Below are 19,817 nucleotides of genomic sequence, written 5' to 3'. Positions count from 1 at the left end.
TAAACATTTAAATGGTGGCTGTCATAAAAACTTGCCAGCTTTATTCAAACATGCATTATGAATATATAATATGGTGCATATATTTAGCAAAATGCTCCTCTCTAGAGTTAATTTTTCTAGCCGACCAACGAGTTTATGGTCACTGGATATGGTTTTTCTGAGGTAAATGTGGCGTTACATGACATTGTTTACAAGCTGTTTTACTGACGTCTTTCCACAGTTGAAACACTGATTGAGCGATTCCATGTGACATGATATGGATTTCGATAAGTTGTACTCTATCATTTAACACACTTTCAGATGCTCATTCATGTTTATTTGGCGCTGTAACTGGTATTATTAAGGCGGAAGAAAAGATCATGTGCTTCTCTTGAGCTGAGCCAGAGCGATCTCACGCCACAGCGCCAAAATGGTATTTATGTTTTTGAATTTCGTAAGAAAATGGAATTTGAAATCAGAGACTTTGTTTCATATCAATAGTAACAAAGCACAAAGATTATTGTGATTTATTGGATGGGATGCACGCAACAATGTTCCATTCATTCATCAACTGTTAAAACAGGATGACTAATCGATTATTGGGATTTAAGAATCAATATCGGTTCGAAAAAATGAGAATAGATTAAAATCGAGAAATAAATATTTTTTTGCCCAGCCCTAGTATCCATCCATTGAGTTTATTATTATTATTATTATTATTATTATTACTATTATTAGAGGTTCAAGCACTTCAGTGCTGAAACCCTATTGTAATTGTTAATTTACCCTTTGGGTAGCTATAACAGGGTCATTTTGAAAATGGGTGTGGCAAAAAAAACACTCAAAAGCCTATAAATCCTTAACGAAAACTCAGAACTTCATGAAAATTGGTGAGCACATATAGTGAGGAAAATGAACACCCTGCTATTTTGCAAGTTCTCCCACTTAGAAATCATGGAGGGGTCTGAAATTGTCATCGTAGGTGCATGTCCACTGTGAGAGACATAATCTAAAAAAAAAAAATCCAGAAACCAGAATGTATGATTTTTTAACTATTTATTTGTATGATACAGCTGCAAATAAGTATTTGAACACCTGAGAAAATCAATGTTAATATTTGGTACAGTAGCCTTTGTTTGCTATTATAGAGGTCAAACGTTTCCTGTAGTTTTTCACCAGGTTTGCACACACTGCAGGATGGATTTTGGCCCACTCCTCCACACAGATCTTCTCTAGATCAGTCAGGTTTCTGGGCTGTCGCTGAGAAACACAGAGTTTGAGCTCCCTCCAAAGATTCTCTATTGGGTTTCGGTCTGGAGACTGGCTAGGCCACGCCAGAACCTTGATATGCTTCTTACAGAGCCACTCCTTGGTTATCCTGGCTGTGTGCTTCGGGTCATTGTCATGTTGGAAGACCCAGCCTCGACCCATCTTCAATGCTCTAACTGAGGGAAGGAGGTTGTTCCCCAAAATCTCGCAATACATGGCCCCGGTCATCCTCTCCTTAATTTAGTGCAGTCGCCCTATCCCATGTGCAGAAAAACACCCCCAAAGCATGATGCTACCACCCCCATGCTTCACAGTAGGGATGGTGTTCTTGGGATGGTACTCATCATTCTTCTTCCTCCAAACACGTTTAGTGGAATTATGACCAAAAAGTTCTATTTTGGTCTCATTTGACCACATGACTTTCTCCCATGACTCCTCTGGATCATCCAAAATGGTCATTGGCAAACTTAAGACGGGCCTTGACATGTGCTGGTTTAAGCAGGGGAACCTTCAGTGCCATGCATGATTTCAAACCATGACGTCTTAAGTGTATTACCAACAGTAACCTTGGAAACGGTGGTCACAGCTCTTTTCAGGTCATTGACCAGCTCCTCCCGTGTAGTTCTGGGCTGATTTCTCACCTTTCTTAGGATCATTGAGACCCCACGAGGTGAGATCTTGCATGGAGCCCCAGTCCGAGGGAGATTGACAGTCATGTTTAGCTTCTTCCATTTTCTAATGATTGCTCCAACAGTGGACCTTTTTTCACCAAGCTGCTTGGCAATTTCCCCGTAGCCCTTTCCAGCCTTGTGGAGGTGTACAATTTTGTCTCTAGTGTCTTTAGACAGCTCTTTGGTCTTGGCCATGTTAGTAGTTGGATTCTTACTGATTGTATGGGGTGGACAGGTGTCTTTATGCAGCTAACGACCTCAATCAGGTGCATCTAATTTAGGATAATAAATGGAGTGGAGGTGGACATTTTAAAGGCAGACTAACAGGTCTTTGAGGGTCAGAATTCTAGCTGATAGACAGGTGTTCAAATACTTATTTGCAGCTGTATCATACAAATAAATAGTTAAAAAATCATATATTGTGATTTCTGGATTTTTTTTTTAGATTATGTCTCTCACAGTGGACATGCACCTACGATGACAATTTCAGACCCCTCCATGATTTCCAAGTGGAAGAACTTGAAAAAAGGCAGGGTGTTCAAATACTTATTTTCCTCACTGTATGTGACAACATTCTGAACAAGCATGCAACATTTTATGGAGATCGGACCATAGGTGGCGCTATAACTGTTAAAAAGCTTTAAGAACCACATATTTCATTAGTAAATTGCCTTGTCTGCTTAAAGGCCTTAAAATGCTTGAACCCTGATAAATGCTGCTTGCAGCTTTAATTATTTATTATTATTGCAAGTGACTTGATGTTTTTTTTCAGTTCATAATCAATTAGCATTCAGCTGCAACTTCTACAATCCAACATAATATTAAAGTTTGAGCTTCATTTCACTAAGTTTTCTTTCTACCGCTGTGATTTTCAGGTGCTGAAGATAAACAAGATGATCAGGAGTGTCTGAGGATTGCTCTGATCGGGAAGACAGGAAATGGGAAGAGTGCAACAGGAAACAGTATTCTGGGAAGAGATGAGTTTGTCAGTGAATTAAGACTAGATTCAGTCACTACAGTTTGTGAAAAGAGAGTTGGTGAAGTTGATGGTCGATCAGTAACTGTTGTTGATACTCCAGGTCTCTTTGACACGACTCTGACAAATGATCAAGCATTGAATAAATATTGAAATGTATTTCCATGTTGTCACCTGGACCTCATGTGTTCATCATTGTGTTGAGTTTGGGAAGATTTACAAGAGAGGAGATGGACACAGTAGATCTGATAAAGAAGATCTTTAGTCCAAGAGCTGCTCAGTTCAGCAACAAAAGAGTGAGAGAGAACAAATGAAGAAGATGATGGCAGATCTTCAAAGAGAGAAAACAACATGGTATGAAATGTAATTATACAGGATTTGGGAGAAATATGATGCCAGAACTAAAGCAGAGGAAATGTATAAGGAGCAGATTTGGGCTCTCAGGGATAGTCGCTGTAAGTTGCTGTAAAGCCTTAAATCTAGCCTTTGGTTGATTGACTTACAGTGCATATTAATATTCTGTTTGCTTAGGATTCTGATGTTATCTATGTGTATTTTTTCTGATAAAATTCTATTGTGTCGTTTTGATTTGCCTTGACTGATTTTTTTCATAATTTTCTTTAATTCTGTTTTTGTCAAAATGTTGCAAAAAAAGTGTGTGTTGAGTGTGGGACCTACACTCATTTGCTGTGTGCCAACAACGGTTAGTTGTCTTACCAGTTTATCCTTGTGAGGGACCTGGAACAAATTATATCATTTTAGTGTTGACTCTTTACCTGTGGATAACTAAAAGATATTTTGAAAGCAGGCATTTACTTCATTTTCTGTTGGTAATTAAAATGTATTGTATAACTTCTTATTAGCTCTGTTCACTTGATTATGATTATCTGGGAAATGTAGGGAGTGTTTTTTATTTTGTACATATATATTTTTCCTCCAGTTTCTGGTTAGAGAGGAAGCTCAGGGAAGTTTGTGTTGCTTCTTTTCTGTTATTATTTTAGGCCTTACTCTCTCCTGAAGATTTATTCCCATCTTTTGTTAAGCCTTTTTGATATATGAAGGAAATAAATACTTTTACTTTTCCTTAAAGTTGTGTTATGTTTTCACTCTGAGACTGAAGTGTGTTCTGCACATATTTTTACATCTCAACATTATCATACTTTCTTTTCCTTTGTTACCTCTCCTCCGACCCCTAGACTGGGAGGGGAACGCGTCACGGATCACTCTGAGACTTCAGTAAGATCCAAGCGCAGCATCACTTGGAATGCCAGACAAAGGATCATAACACTTGCAAACAATCCACAATAAAAACACAAGAGACAAGGGGGATCACTCAGACGTGCAGTGTGACAACTACAAAACCTCGATGAGAAATAACAGAGAACATGGTATAAACCGGTGAATTCTGTTGCATCGGTAGGTGGTTCCATTTTCTGTCATGACAGTGTATGATTGAGGGGTGGTATGAGGTTGTACCACAACTGCTCGGTTCCACACGCGGCCTTCCGTTCCATACGGCAGCTTTCACCAGGTTGCAGGGAAGGCAGTTCTCTCTTTCCCTGGTTATAGTAGTGTGCCATCTATTGTTGTCTAGCCACCAACTCATCTCTACCTTGCACCGTGGCTTGAGGCATCAGTTTACGCGAGGTTACAGGCAAGATAGACCTAGAGACGGCGACCCATAAGCAATTGTGCTGGAGTGACTTGGAGTCTTCTTATAGGACTGTCTCAGAGATCAAACAGGCACTTGTAGATGTCCTTGCCATCCTCTGCTGCTTTTCTCATTAGCTGTTTTATTGTTTGCACAAACCTCTCACTCTGTCCATTAGACTGAGGATATTTAGGACTAGACGTCACCAGGTTAACCCTCTGGGGTCTAAGGTGTTTTTGGGGCCCTTGGGTGTTTTGACATGCCCTGACATTTGTGCTTTTTTCAGTTATGTATAAACATGATAATGGCAAAGGTGTAAATTCACTCTATATAGCACAAACAGGGCTACCATAATATGTGAGCAACATGCATGTAGATGTTTGTATTTTTAAAGGGACACTCCACCCATTTGCATTAAGCTTTGCATTGTTAGAAACCCAGTCATACTATTGAATGGTCGTGCAACACTCTCTCATTTTCCCCTGAGACGGGAGAAATCCATTATTTACCTCTTACACTTCCTCCTACAATGACGCAAAAATCGTCATTTTGCGTCATTGTAGGAGGAAGTGTAAGAGGGGGGGATTTCTGTTGAGACTACAACACTCGTTCCTCATCTTTCCCAGGGGCGGGACCGGCTCACGCTACAGACCTATTACAGATCAATGGGTGGGACTTTACTCTCTGAAACTGAAAGCAATATCCTCCATCTTGTTTGAAGCTAAGCTAACAGGCGCTGTGGAGACAGATATAAAGTTATGACAATAGCGGAGGAGAGTGCTCAATATGATATAGAAGAAGAGGATTTCGGAAGTCTGATGCTTGAATCAGGTGTTTGTTGCTACCTTCACAAGCCGCATTATAGCGAAGAGCAGCCGAGGCAGAAGACCTGCCTGCCGCGGACGAGGAGCCCAGACTGGCTCGAGTTAGGGCGGACTGGTGGCGCCGGTGATCTCACTATGCAACTACGAACCGCTACGAACACAGAGATAAAGTCCATCTGCGGCAAAGAATTTCAACGATGACAATTTCTCCTGGACGAAATCTCTGAATCAGACGAGGACACGGACGTTTGTGTTGTGAACTATCCTAGTTTCGCACCGCATATGTTCTGACTGAACATCCAGGTACCATGCAATAATTCACCTTTTCAAAAGAAATATAAACGAGGAGTAATGCACTAATGAGTTCGCCAACTAACTAGACATTTTGTGTGAAATGAATTTCAAGACATTGGAAAACATTGGAACAGTTAACATGTAGTTGATGACTTTATTTTTGACAAAAATAGTATTTTATGTATATATAAATATATATATATATATATATACACTGCTCAAAAAAATTAAAGGAACACTTTGAAAACACATCAGATCTCAATGGGGAAAAATATCATGCTGGATATCTATACTAATATGGACTGGGTAATGTGTTATGAACGAAAGGATGCCACATCGTTTGATGGAAATGAAAATAATCACCCTACAGAGGATTGAATTCAAAGACACCCCGGAAATCTAAGTGAAAAAATGATGCAGCAGGCTTGTCAATTTTGCTGAAATTTTATTGCAGCAACTCAAAATGGTACTCAGTAGTTTGTATGGCCCCCACGTGCTTGTATGCATGCCTGACAACGTCGGGGCATGCTCCTAATGAGACGACGGATGGTGTCCTGGGGTATTTCCTCCCAGATCTGGACCAGCACATCACTGAGCTCCTGGACAGTCTGAGGTGCAACCATGTGATGTCAGATGGACTGAAACACAATGTCCCAGAGGTGTTCTATTGGATGTAGGTCAGGTGAGCGTGGTGGCCCTTCAATGGTATCATTCCTTCATCCTCGAGGAACTGCCTGCGTGCTCTCGCCACATGAGGCCGGGCATTGTTGTGCACCAGGAGGAACCCAGGACCCACTGCACCAGCATAGGGTCTGATAATGGATCCAAGGATTTAATCCCAATACCTATTGGCAGTCAGGGTGCCATTGTCTAGCCTGCAGAGGTCTGTGCGTCCCTCCATGGATATGCCTCCCCAGACCATCACTGACCCACCACCAAAAAGGTCATGCTGAATGATGTTACAGGCAGCATAACATTCTCCACGGCTTCTCCAGACCCTTTCCTGTCTGTCACATGCTCAGGGTGAACCTGCTCTCATTTGTGAAAACCACAGGGCACCAGTGGCGGACCTGCCAATTCTGGTGTTCAATGGGAAATGCCAATCGAGCTCCCTGGTGCTGGGCAGTGAGCACAGGGCCCACTAGAAGACGTCGGGCCCTCAGGCCACCCTCATGAAGTCTGTTTCTGATTGTTTCGTCAGAGACATTCACACCAGTGGCCTGCTGGAGGTCATTCTGTAGGGCTCTGGCAGTGCTCATCGTGTTCCTCCTCGCACAAAGGAGCAGATACCGGTCCTGCTGATGGGTTAAGGACCTTCTACGGCCCTGTCCAGCTCTCCTAGAGTAGCTGTCTGTCTTCCTGGAATCTCCTGCATGCTCTTAAGACTGTGCTGGGAGACACAGCAAACCTTTTGGCAATGGGACGTATTGATGAGCCATCCTGAAGGAGCTGGACTGCCTGCGCAACCTCTGTAGGGTCCAGGTATCGCCTCATGCTACCAGTAGTGACACTGACCCTAGCCAAATGCAAAACTGGTGAAAAACAGTCTGAAAAGATGAGTAGGGAAAAAATGTCAGTGGCCTCCACCTGTAAAACCATTCCTGTTTTGGGGGTTGTCTCACTGTTGCCCATCTAGTGCACCTGCTGTTAATTTCATTAACACTAAAGCAGCTGAAACTGATTACCAACCCCCTCTGTTACTTAACTGACCAGATCAATATCCCAGGAGTTTAACTGACTTGATGCTATTCTCTGATTAAAAAGTGTTCCCTTTATTTTTTTGAGCAGTGTGTGTATATATATATATATATATATACAGGGACGTGCACAGACATTTTGAGGGGCAGGGGCTCAAGTGAAATAAAGGGCACTTATCATAATTACGTTTTTTTTTTTTTTTTTTTTTTTTACAAAAAAGTATATATATTAACGCAACTCTGACTTCCTTTAAAAAAAAATATATTTTAAAAAGTTCATCAGTTCACACAGAAACCATGGTCTACTTCACTAGGTTTACAGCAGCAAAGGAATCCATTCCGCAATGTGCATGTTTTGAAAACATTTTCTATGCTACTAGTTATATATTTAGAATAACCTAAATAACTGCATCAAGCAGAGGGGCGTTTTACTAATAATTTGTTTATTTTTGCACAAGGCACTACATCATTTTAATTATTTTAGTGTTATCAGAATACATAACATTTTAAAATCAACACAAATATTCACTCTAAACTGAAGAGGGCTGTTGCTGCTATTTTGTTGTTACAGATAGCAAAATCTGCTAATTTATTAATTACTCATAAATAAAAAGTTAATTTCTAACATATTATGACCGCCGCTAGCATAGCTAGCGAAAGCGGTCATATAGGGATTGTCAAAGTTTTTTTTTTCTTTTTTTTCCGTCATCTACTGAATTTTTCGTCAACGATACCAGGGACACCGAAACACCAGGGAACATGAAATTTGGTGGGCATGTAGCCCCACTAGACTTTTACGGAAAAAATTCGTTTGGTCCCCGGGGGCCACTCCCCCCCCATGCTGGGCCCCCCCCAAACCCAAAAAATGCAGTTTTTCCTAAATAACTACCTGAACCGTGGCACCGAGGATGAAGACATTTTTATGGTATGTTGGTCTTAAGGGCCCACATCAACCTAGCCCATAATCACTCATTTGTGATTTGCGCCCCTCCCATAAAAAAAGAAAATGCAATATTATTCTGCTTTAATCGCCCCCATCTTCAGTTGAGATGTTCAGAACTGCACCATATTTCATGTGTATGATTAACTTGACATCCTCTGGGGGTATGCTAAGTTTCGTAGAATTTCATCCATGGGGGGGGTATAAAATAAATTCATTTATGTGCACATTTAGTGACTGTACATAGCCTGGTTAAAACCAGACCCTTCTCAGTTGAAACTGAGTATAGAGTCTGGGGAAGCTATGTAGACAAATCATTACCAAAGGGGCGTCACCAACCGACGTAGCTCAAATTCCTCTGGGCGCAATTTGATAGTCTTAAAACCAATCAGATCGATGAAGGAGATGACGTATGCTTCGAGTGTTGTTCTTTGCTCCGGTTTTAACGAAAACGGTAAGTTTAAATCGCTCAAAACAGACGCGATAACTGATTCGTTTATACTGTACTGTCTATGATTCAAACGAGTGATGTTTCACGGCGGCAACCGGCGTCACATATTGACGCTAAAGGGTGCCCTTTGCGTCGGATATTGAATAAATTTCAAAAGCGTCAGTATTATGACGCCCTAGGATGAGAATGCGTTGCATGTAAATCCCTCCCCAAACATTTCTGATTGGTGCCGCGATTTCAGCGGCACAGTAATGAGTTTGAATGGGCTCTTCTCCAGACTATCCTGAAGAGAGAATTAAAATTCGCCGGAAGTAGTCTGGGTTTTCCCAGGCTAGACTGTACACTCATCGCCCTGTAGATGGTGGTGTTGAGCGAAAGGTTACTGGTTTAGGATGATACTGTCACACACACACATGCAGGAATACAAACAAACGCAAGCATGTGTGACACACACAGCAGTGACACACACTGACATCCACACGCACAGACACACACCCATACACACACATACAAATCCACATGCACAGACACACACACACACACAAACACACACGCGCACACACATGTACGCAAGCATACATACACGCACAGACACACACACACAGACACACACACACATACACAAACACACACACATACACACACACACAGACATGCACATACTACTACTTTTTTTAGGTATATACATAAACACGCAATACAGCCAAATTGCTCCACGTCATTTATTTTTGTGGAAAGCCAGTGCAGGCCTGAGCGGCAGTCATATTTTGTACCGCCATGCGTACATCTAGTTTCTACTCAGTTTTATTTATTAATGTACCAGATGCAGTTACTCAGATTTACTACATTTTTTAGAGTGTATCCTCCATCTGTTTGCATCTGTAGATTTCTTCTAAATTCACCAATTTAGATTTCTAAATTTTAGGGGGAAAGACTCTTGATGTAAGCAAGTCATTAACTGAGGATGTTCTGTATGCTAATTAGGCGTCAACTAGTTAAAATGCGCACATTTGCTTCTAATTGACAGGGCAATGCAGGTAAATAGGATAAACAAAATAACTAAAGCATGTCACCTTGTGGTGATATATGCTTATTTTATTACTTGGCTTGGTTGAATTCCAATGTAGAATGCGGTCTGTTATTTCCATAGACTGTAAAGGTTATTTATTGATAACAGACCGCTGTGCGGAGTATGAGAGTATAACAGACCGTTGCCATGAAAAACAGAGCGTTGCTATGGACTCACAGGATTCTAACCGTAGAGACGTAGCGTAGCCTACTATTTTCTTTAGCGGAAGCAATACAATCGGGTTTAATCCAATAAACTCCCTTTTAAATTAATTTTTTGTGTCAAATTAATTATTTATTTGGTAGATTTATTTGGGATATATATTATTAACAGGAATATATATTATTTTTCAAAAAAAAAAAAAAAAAAAAACAGAAAAAAGGGCACTTTCTCTCCAGGAATAAAAAGGGCAGGTGCTCAAGCCCCCTTTGATGTCTATGTGTGCACGTGCCTGTATATATATATATATATATATATATATATATATATATATATATATATATACACCTGTACATATACATATATATAACATATAACATATATAGCAGAAATTGCTAAACAAAAGCTTATTTGATGTGGCAGTATATTCTACAGTAAAAACTGTACCCAAATCTAGTCAACAAAATGTTGTCTTTCATATTTCGCCTGACTGTAACGTTGTTTTTATGAAATATTAGGGCATATAAATGTTAATTTGCAGTTTAATACGTTGCTTATACAAATAGCCTACATTTTATTTCAACATATTTCAGTCAATTTTTACTCATCTCAGTATAGCAATACAGTTTGCTAAAAAATCATCATTCATTCACACACAGAAACGCAAATTTAAACTCTCTTTTTGCGAGCTTTAGTAAACAGCGCGCATCTCTGCCATTCATTCATTCACACACAGAAATGCGATTCAAATTGAAACTTTCTTTTTGCGACTCGAAATACCCGCACTTCTGAGGTACATTTTCAATTATTATTATTACGATAGTATTATTCCTCACAGCGCTGCGAGATGGTGTAAACAAGTACAATGATCTGATTAAACTTGTGTTTTCTCGAGCTGATATGGGGGCGTTCACAGTTTGCATCGATTGCCTCAGTCATTTGCGTTTGAATAGCGCGCGCTCTCCGTGGGCGGAGTCACATTAAAAATAATTAGATGAGATGAGAACGACTGACATCTCGCTCTTTTCTTACAGATTACATGAACTGAGAATATTTGTTTTTATATAAATTACTTCATTTAAAAGAAGAGAATTCAAGATTCATGCCTGTGTGTCTGTATGCCTGTTTGACTGAGTATTCGCTGAGTTATTGTTCATTTTCGGACGCGTTTCAGAATGGACTTCACTGACAGAGAGAAAGCAGAACTCGCATCGTTTATTTTTCTTTATTTGGCGAAAAGCACAACACTTTGTTTTTATTATGAGTATACACAAAAAAATACACACTTAACAGGATCGATTGATGTATAACACAAGCATATAAGAGAAAAATTAATATTAGTATTTTGATTTTTTTTACACTGATAAGGAAAAAAATGAGCCGGCGCGATTGCCGACCTCAGGGGGTTAAAGTTCCACTCTGCAGCAAACTGGCGAAAAGCATGACTGGCATATGGCATATTGTCACTCGCCAGCATGTCTGGCACTCCATGCCTGGCAAAAAGAGACTTCAGCTTGTTGATGATCTCTTGTGCTGTCTTGGTTCTCAGACTCACCACTTCAGGGTACTTAGAGAAGTAATCAACGACAATTAGGTGATCTGTTCCATTAAAAGTAAATATGTCAGAACCCAGCTTAGCCCATGGATGGTCTGGCACTTCATGTGGCAACATTGGCTCCTAGGTGTTGCTTCTGTGAAATTTTGCACACACACTGCAATGAGCAATTGCATCTTGAATGTCCCTAGATATCCCAGGCCAATACATTATAGCTCTTGCCCTGGTTTTGCACTTCTCAATGCCTATATGAGTGTCATGTAGGGAGGAAATAATCTCCTGTCGCAGAGACTCTGGGATTACTACTCTGTCTCCTACAAAAACAAGTCCATGTTCAAGGTATACTTCATCTCTCACCTGCCAAAACTGTTGCGCTAGGGGAGGTACACTTGCCTTGTGAGACGGCCAACCTCTCTGACTCACTGCTCTTACTGCCTGGAGAGTCGGGTCACTGGCTGATGCTTGCTGGATCTTTTCAATTCTTTGGCTACTCATAGGTAGTACTTCAGTAATGCTGTGTACCCGTAGCTGTTGTGCATCCTCTCTGTTGGAAGATGTAGCATCACTGGTCTGATACGCTCGGCTTAAGGTATCCGCAATGTACATATGTTTTCCAGGGTGGTACTTCACATCGATGTTGTATTTCAACAGGCGTAGCAACATTTGCTGGAGCCTTGGTGAAGCCTTCTGCAGTGGCTTTTTGGTGATCATCTCGAGCGGGCGGTGGTCAGACTGTACTGTCACTGGTCTGCCATACACGTACTGGTTGAACTTTTCAGTTGCGAAACAGATTGCCAGCAACTTTTTTTTAATTTGAGAGAAATTTTGTTCTGATGTGGTCAGAGAACGAGATGCATATGCAATGGGATGACTATCCTGCAACAAACAGGCTCCAAGACCGGTTGATGACACGTCACACTGTATCACAGGGTCTTTGGTTATGTCAAAGAACTTGAGCACTGGCTTGCTGCTGATAAGTGTCTTGAGCATCTTGAGAGCTACTGCATGCTGCGGTTCCCACGTCCATGCTGTATCTTTTCTTGAGTAGACTACGTAGTGTAGGGGTGCACCGAAATTTCGGCGCTGAAAATGGCATTATCGGTTTCGGGCCGAAATAAAAAAACAGCTTATCACTTATTGCACAATCGATCGGACCAACCAACAGAAGTTTCGAAAACCAAAATAGGGAATCGATTTTAACGGCCTTAAAGTGGAACTGCACTCGTCCTGTGAGCGCCCTCATGTGGAGCCAGAGTGGAACTGCACTATTCCTGTGAGCGCCCTCATGTGGAGCCAGAGTGGAACTGCACTCGTCCTGTGAGCGCCCTCATGTGGAGCCAGAGTGGAACTGCACTCGTCCTGTGAGCACCCTCATGTGGAGCCAGAGTGGAACTGCACTCGTCCTGTGAGCGCCCTCATGTGGAGCCAGAGTGGAACTGCACTCGTCCTGTGAGCGCCCTCATGTGGAGCCAGAGTGGAACTGCACTCGTCCTGTGAGCGCCCTCATGTGGAGCCAGAGTAGAACTGCACTCGTCCTGTGAGCGCCCTCATGTGGAGCCAGAGTGGAGCTGCCCTCGTCCTGTGAGCGCCCTCATGTGGAGCCAGAGTGGAACTGCACTCGTCCTGTGAGCGCCCTCATGTGGAGCCAGAGTGGAACTGCACTGGTCCTGTGAGCACCCTCATGTGGAGCCAGAGTGGAACTGCACTAGTCCTGTGAGCGCCCTCATGTGGAGCCAGAGTGGAACTGCACTCGTCCTGTGAGCGCCCTCATGTGGAGCCAGAGTGGAACTGCACTCGTCCTGTGAGCGCCCTCATGTGGGGCCAGAGTGGAACTGCACTCGTCCTGTGAGCGCCCTCATGTGGGGCCAGAGTGGAACTGCACTCGTCCTGTGAGCGCCCTCATGTGGGGCCAGAGTGGAACTGCACTCGTCCTGTGAGCGCCCTCATGTGGAGCCAGAGTGGAACTGTACTCGTCCTGAGAGCGCCCTCATGTGGAGCCAGAGTGGAACTGCACTTGTCCTGTGAGCGCCCTCATGTGGAGCCAGAGTGGAACTGCACTCGTCCTGTGAGCGCCCTCATGTGGAGCCAGAGTGGAACTGCCACCAGTTCAGAAGCCAGAAGTGTACTGAGAGTGGAACTTCTCCTCTCTGTGAAGCCTCACTTTCTGTCCAATCACGTGCGCTTTTCGCATTGGGTGTCAGATAGGGTGTTGGTGTTTGGGGTTAGGGTGGGCCTAGAGGAGAGGGGATAGTGTTTGTATTTAGAGCAATGGCAACAGCCAAAAAAAGGAAGACTTCCCCTATCTGGGAATATTTTGAGCTTATAGCTTCCAATGTATGTATGCATTTCTAAAAAAGAAGAAGAAAAAATAAAAATTAATGAATTTATTAATTAATAAATTTATTATTTTTTATTATTATTTTATTTTATAATTGAATTTTCAAAAAAGAAGAAAATAAAAATATATTTATTTATTTATTTATTTATTTATTATTAATTTATTTTATATTATTTTATTTTATAATTGTTGACCGTTGATGTGTCTTATATTCAGTCAATGTACATGTACATTCATTTTTCTCCTCACACTTCTGGGGTGGAAACCTTTGTCTTCTGTTGGACACAGTGGTGTAGTCTAGTTTTTTGTAGTGAGTATACTGTAATATTCAGTGTGTGTGTGTGTGTGTGTGTGTGTGTGTGTGTGTGTGTGTAGTGGAGCACACATTGAGCGCTCATTCATTCCCAGAGACGCGTAGAACAATTGCAGTCTCTTTTAACTTTAATATTCACAGACACTAGTCCATATCGAGATTTGATTCATTGTACAGCCCTACTTTTGATTTATTCATTCAAAAATAGCCAAATTCGGTGACGGATCTGCTTAGGCAAGCTCCATTTGTGACTGGATACACAGACGGGGTGAATTTATGAATGAAAGTTAAAGTTCTGACACAAAACGAAGTTGTTACGCATCCTCACGATTTTTTAAGTGGGTATACGGAAATCCTTGGCCTTTTCTAGTGGGTATACGGCGTATACCTGCGTATCACGTAGACTACACCACTGGTTGGACAGTGCTGTAGACCAGCACAAACAAAGCTCAAACACGCACTGTGTGTGTGTGTGTGTGTGTGTGTGTGTGTGTGTGTGTAGAGTGAGAGAGTGAGTAGGCCTACGTTAGATCTTATTGAATCATATAAGCTCATTTTATATTTTACTGTCACACTTTAGCCTAAGGGGTAAAATAATTTATTTAATGGACAAATCAAACACAAACATGTAAGGCTTTTATTTGTTCACATAACATTGAGAGTGTGCTGTGGTTGCTTCATCTGCCCTAGCACAGGCTTCTGGCTGCTTTATTTTAAATAAGCACCAGGTGGCGCTGTTCTCCACACTCTCGAAGCTTTGAGACTTTCCCGGAACAGTCAGGGGAAAGCCTCAGTGATTTTCCCTATCCCTACCACCATACGTCCCCTTTTCCCGGACATGTCCTCTTTTTGGACCTTAAAAAATGATCGCCCAAAAAGCCCGGGATTCAGCTTTTGCTTTGTATAGTCGCCGTTCATTCATTGTGTGCGTTTGTGCATTGCTTTAGGTCCCGCCTTCTCGCACGCCACCATTGGTCGGTCGGTCATGTACGTAACGCCGCGGGAACTTTGGAATGCGGAAGTGACGCGTGTCGCGGAGTAAACACCGATAGGTCCAGCACTGAACCCAATTCATTCATTTCCAGTGTTTCTGAAGCTCGCGCGCTGGTAAGTTGATGAAATTACTGTGTTTTTCACTTTTAAACACTTCAGCCTTCCTCTCATGAATCTAGGCAGTAGTTGTATTTATGTAGCCAGCTTTAGTTAGTGTTTATTGGAAGAGAATAGTTAACTGCAGCTAGCTTAGTGACCAACACTTCTCTAATGTTCGCTAGCAGTCAGAAATGTGTAAATTAAACCCTGAGGTCATAGTTAAATAATGTGATGTTGCACTTCATAGTTTTTCTGTCAGCCCTGTTTACATACATGAGGTGGTCAGAATATTAGAAATACATCTGGATATATAAAGCAAATAAGTACAGCAGCAGCACCCCCACAAATAATGAGACATTAGCCATACTAAAATGATTTTAACAGAAACGTTAATGCTAGGGATCGTATTTAGGAACATAGTTATTTCACTCCATAGCATTTGGGCTTTCCTCCACTTGGGCTTGAGTCTTGGATATCACCAAATATTGGGTCTGACACAATGTTAGCTTGTTTTTCTTAAGATTTGTACTTGATTGATTTTCTTATTTTCAAACAAAACAAGAAATTATATAAACAATCATGTACTTGACATATAACCAAACCACTAAATCAAGAATGTGTACATAAAACAAAAGTCAATCAATAAATTGTAACAATATATAACAATATAAATAATAAGTGAATACATAAATAAATACAATAATATGAAGTAAAAACAAAACAAAACAAAGAAGAAGAAAAGGTTGGACAGGGGTGTTGCCAGCACCATTAGTTCCCACTGTATGCTAGCCTAAATCATATTTACCATGACAATTATTTTATTTTCGTCTCAACACATGCCACTACCAAAAATAGGAGTTTTTCCATAAGATTTCCTGTTTTTCTCAGTTATCATTTATAATTTCATCCTTTATTTGAGAAAAACTACTGTCAAATACACCATGATACTCAAAGCTCTTCACTTCAACCCATCAAAATAAAACCCCGCTTTTTAACTTGACAGTAATTACGAAAGAACAGATGTTTCCCTTTACTCAAAAACACATGAAATAACACTTAATTTCAAGATTTACTCTCCATTTCCAGCCATGTGCAAAGCATGCTGGGAACAAACAATGGTGTCTCTAAATAAAACCACATAAATTAGCTAATTCTCTTAAAATAACTAGGTAGCCCCTTTTCCTTAATTTTATGAGGTTTATCAGTTCCTCAATTCAAGCCTTAAAATTGTGTATATGTTTCCTTAAAAAAATTGTAAAATGCATAGTTATTAGTGAAATGTTCTCAATATTTTCAATAAAACAATGAACCACAATTTTCTTAATAAAATATACATGATATTTTTAATGATCACCTTAATTTTTGTAATGAAAATGACAAGACTCATGATTATTTTTTTTACAGTGTAGCCTATAGTTAATGTTAATTATTGTTTTCTAAGAACAGAATGTAAAGTCAACGACATCCCATATTAAAATTATTTTATTTATATCAATCACAACTCCTCAATCATGCCCAGATATTTGACTGGTGGTGTCAGTATAGATAAATTAGAATTTTTTTGTTATAGCGTCCTATCGATGCTCCTTTAAAAATGAATGGTCAGAAAAATGGCCATTCATAACAAAGGGGACACTAAGTACACATTATTGGTGCTCTGTATGTAGGATAGAAAATGCTTACAATAGAGCACAAGTTAATCTGTGAACATGTTATCACATGTTAATCCTATTTTTGTAAAATGTTTGTGAAAATTAAATGTAATGTAAATCTCCCAAGAAATTCTGTACAGATACCAAATACTTTGACAATCAATATATACTTAATACACTATTGCAAGGATTTTGTGTTTGTGTTTTTTCCACACCAAGCCACGCCCCTCCATAAGCCCCTCCCCCTTAATACAAGCCCCGCCCCCACAATCTCACTCTAAGCTGAACTCAAAAGTTGGCAGCCCTGGGATATGTATACTTGTGTGTCGTCGGCGTAGAAATGAAAATAAATATCATAGGAACGAAAAATATAACCGAGGGGTAGAATATAAATGATAAACAAAAGCGGACCCAAAACAGACCCCTGTGGAACACCGTGAGTGACTGAGACAGGCTCTGATTGAGCAGTCTTAATCATCACAAACTGTTTTCTGTCACATAGATAAGACGAAAACCAAAGTAAAACATTATTAGCTACTCCAATGCAGGCCAATCTTTCGAGTAATACTGAATGGCTTATAGTGTCAAAGGCAGCACTAATATCTAAAACAGTGGTCGGGAACCTATGGCTCGCGAGCCACATATGGCTCTTTGGCAAAAATCATGTGGCTTTACCAAGGCCTCTCTGCAGAAAAAGCAGCCAATTACAATTCCCTTGTTGTAGTACAGCCTACTGAAGTTAATGAAAAGTTTATGATAATAATAATATTAAAGTTGAGGTGAGGACACATTTGAACTGCACGCATTACAGTCTGAGCTGGAAGCTGTTGAGAAACAGATCCACGACCTTTTAGTAAGACAGGCCGAGCTGAAAGACCGGCGGTTAGCTCTTGAAACATCACGCGCCGATGTACACAAATCAGTGACTAACGCTACTAACCTGCTGACTCCGACCTCGTCTACTCCGTGCGTTTCTCAGCATCGGTCCCGAGCGCCGAGGTCACGATCAGCCATGGTCTCGTTCACTCCGGCTCCAACACGCCACCACGAAGCCTGGGTGGTTCCGCAGCGGAAGACGCGAGTCAGGCCCAGACCAAAACTCTCTCCGACCCTCCCGGTTTTCGAGATATCCACACAGAACCGCTTCTCCCCTCTCCGCGAAACAGAACGCGATGCTGTGATCATCGGCGATTCCATCGTTCGGCACGTACGCGCTACATTAGGTAAAGGTCAGGTGCACAGTCACTGCTTTCCTGGTGCTCGTGTTTCTGAAATCGCTGCTCGCGTTCCCGAGATTCTGAACGATGACGAGCGCGTCGGAACTGTGGTCCTGCACGCGGGAGTGAATGACATCAGGCTGCGTCAGACTCAGACTGAGATTCTGAAAAAAGACTTCAGGAATCTGATCGATACGGTACGCAGCACATCGCCCGAAACAACGATTATTGTGTCAGGACTGCTTCCCACGTACCGACTAGGACATGAAAAGTTTAGTAGATTATTCGTGCTAAATGAATGGTTAATGTCATGGTGCAATGAGCAGAAACTGCTCTTTCTAAATAATTGGAATCTGTTTTGGGAGCGTCCTAGGCTTTTCCGTGCCGATGGCTTACACCCAAGCAGATTCGGAGCGGATCTTTTGTCGGATAACATCTCCAAAATGTTAAATACCTTTTGACTAGTAACCAAAAGTCCAAATCATAGTCTCTGCTGCACCGATTTAACTGATATAAATACTAGTGTTGAACATTGCATAGAAACTGTGTCTATTCCTCGTTTAGTGAGACCAAATAATAAATCTACTGCAGGATCTAGGAACAATCTAATTGTTATTAATAGAGATGCACCGATTGATCGGCTGGTGACCGGAATTGGCCGATTTTCACGTGATCGGCCATGACCGGCGACCGGCCGGTCAGTCCGACATATATGCCGATTTTATGCCGGTCAAATGCACTTGATTAACCTTTTGAGCGGTACGGTCTCATATATGGGATTTTTATTTCTGTGCCCCTGAGAGTAACGTTACGGCGGCACATTTAGAATGTTCAGTGACGTCGCATCACTGCCAGATTCAAACTGTGCTTTCGCGCGTTGGCTGGCGCTGAGCCAGAGTCGGACGCGTTCAGCGCTGTCATATATCACTACTAAGCAGTGTTTTCAACCTCATAATGTTTATTTTAGGTTTCAGATATTTAAATACACATAAGCACGAGTAAAACAATACATTTGGAGTTTGTAAAATCCACACTGAAGTCTGTGGAAGCAGCAATAACAATCTATTCAAATATAATTTGCCGACATGTGTTATTCATATCAGACAAACATTGGAAGTAACTATAAAGTTTACTCTATTCTTCTCAGTTCACCGGCCACTTTCTTGCATTTATTTCGGGAGAAACTGATTCATTCACGTGCTGTAAATCCGACTGACAGGACAACATTGCGGCATCTCATTATAGATCAAGATTATTTATAAAGGTTTTTAAACGACCAAACGCACTAACTTACATGTATTTGAGAATCGTAATATCAGATAGGCTAGTTGATGACATGGTAAGCAAGTTTGTGAATAAAATTTTGAATAAAAAAGGAAAAGCTGAATAAAAGCGACACATTCTGTCATACAGTATTATTGCGGCTGCGGTGTATCGCGTGACGCGTCGCCATGGAAACATTAAAGGGAATGTTCGCCTTGAAAAAACTCACTCTGGGGGTGGGGGGGGTGGGGGTGTCAGTTAGAATATTTTAAACTTACGCGTGAAAGGGTTAAAGAAAAGATTGAAAATAAATATTTGTGTGTGCTGTAAAGTGGTTAGAAAAAAAATTAATCGGAATCGGCTAAAATCGGTATCGGCAGGTCAAACTCAATGAAAAATCGGAAATC

General features: G+C 41.1%; 1 protein-coding gene across 3 annotated transcripts in view; it reads left to right on the top strand.

Moving 5' to 3' along the window:
• LOC311088308 (uncharacterized protein) overlaps positions 1-19,817 on the top strand; it is a 65,358-nt gene that overhangs the window by 24,129 nt on the left and 21,412 nt on the right. For 2 of the 3 annotated variants that reach the window (XM_084122226.1, XM_084122225.1), the window contains one exon: positions 2,795-3,977. In XM_084122226.1, the coding sequence (XP_083978352.1) occupies positions 2,795-2,801 (7 nt within the window). In that variant the 3' untranslated portion in view covers positions 2,802-3,977. Of the gene's footprint in view, positions 1-2,794; positions 15,294-19,817 lie in introns of those variants that run through there. The other variant, XM_084122227.1, reaches the window with a different exon arrangement.

The sequence above is a fragment of the Abramis brama genome (genome assembly GCF_963993115.1).
Source record: "Abramis brama genome assembly, chromosome: 1".
In the NCBI taxonomy this organism is placed as follows: Eukaryota; Metazoa; Chordata; class Actinopteri; order Cypriniformes; family Leuciscidae; genus Abramis; species Abramis brama.
This window is presented reverse-complemented; position numbering and strand designations above follow the sequence as displayed.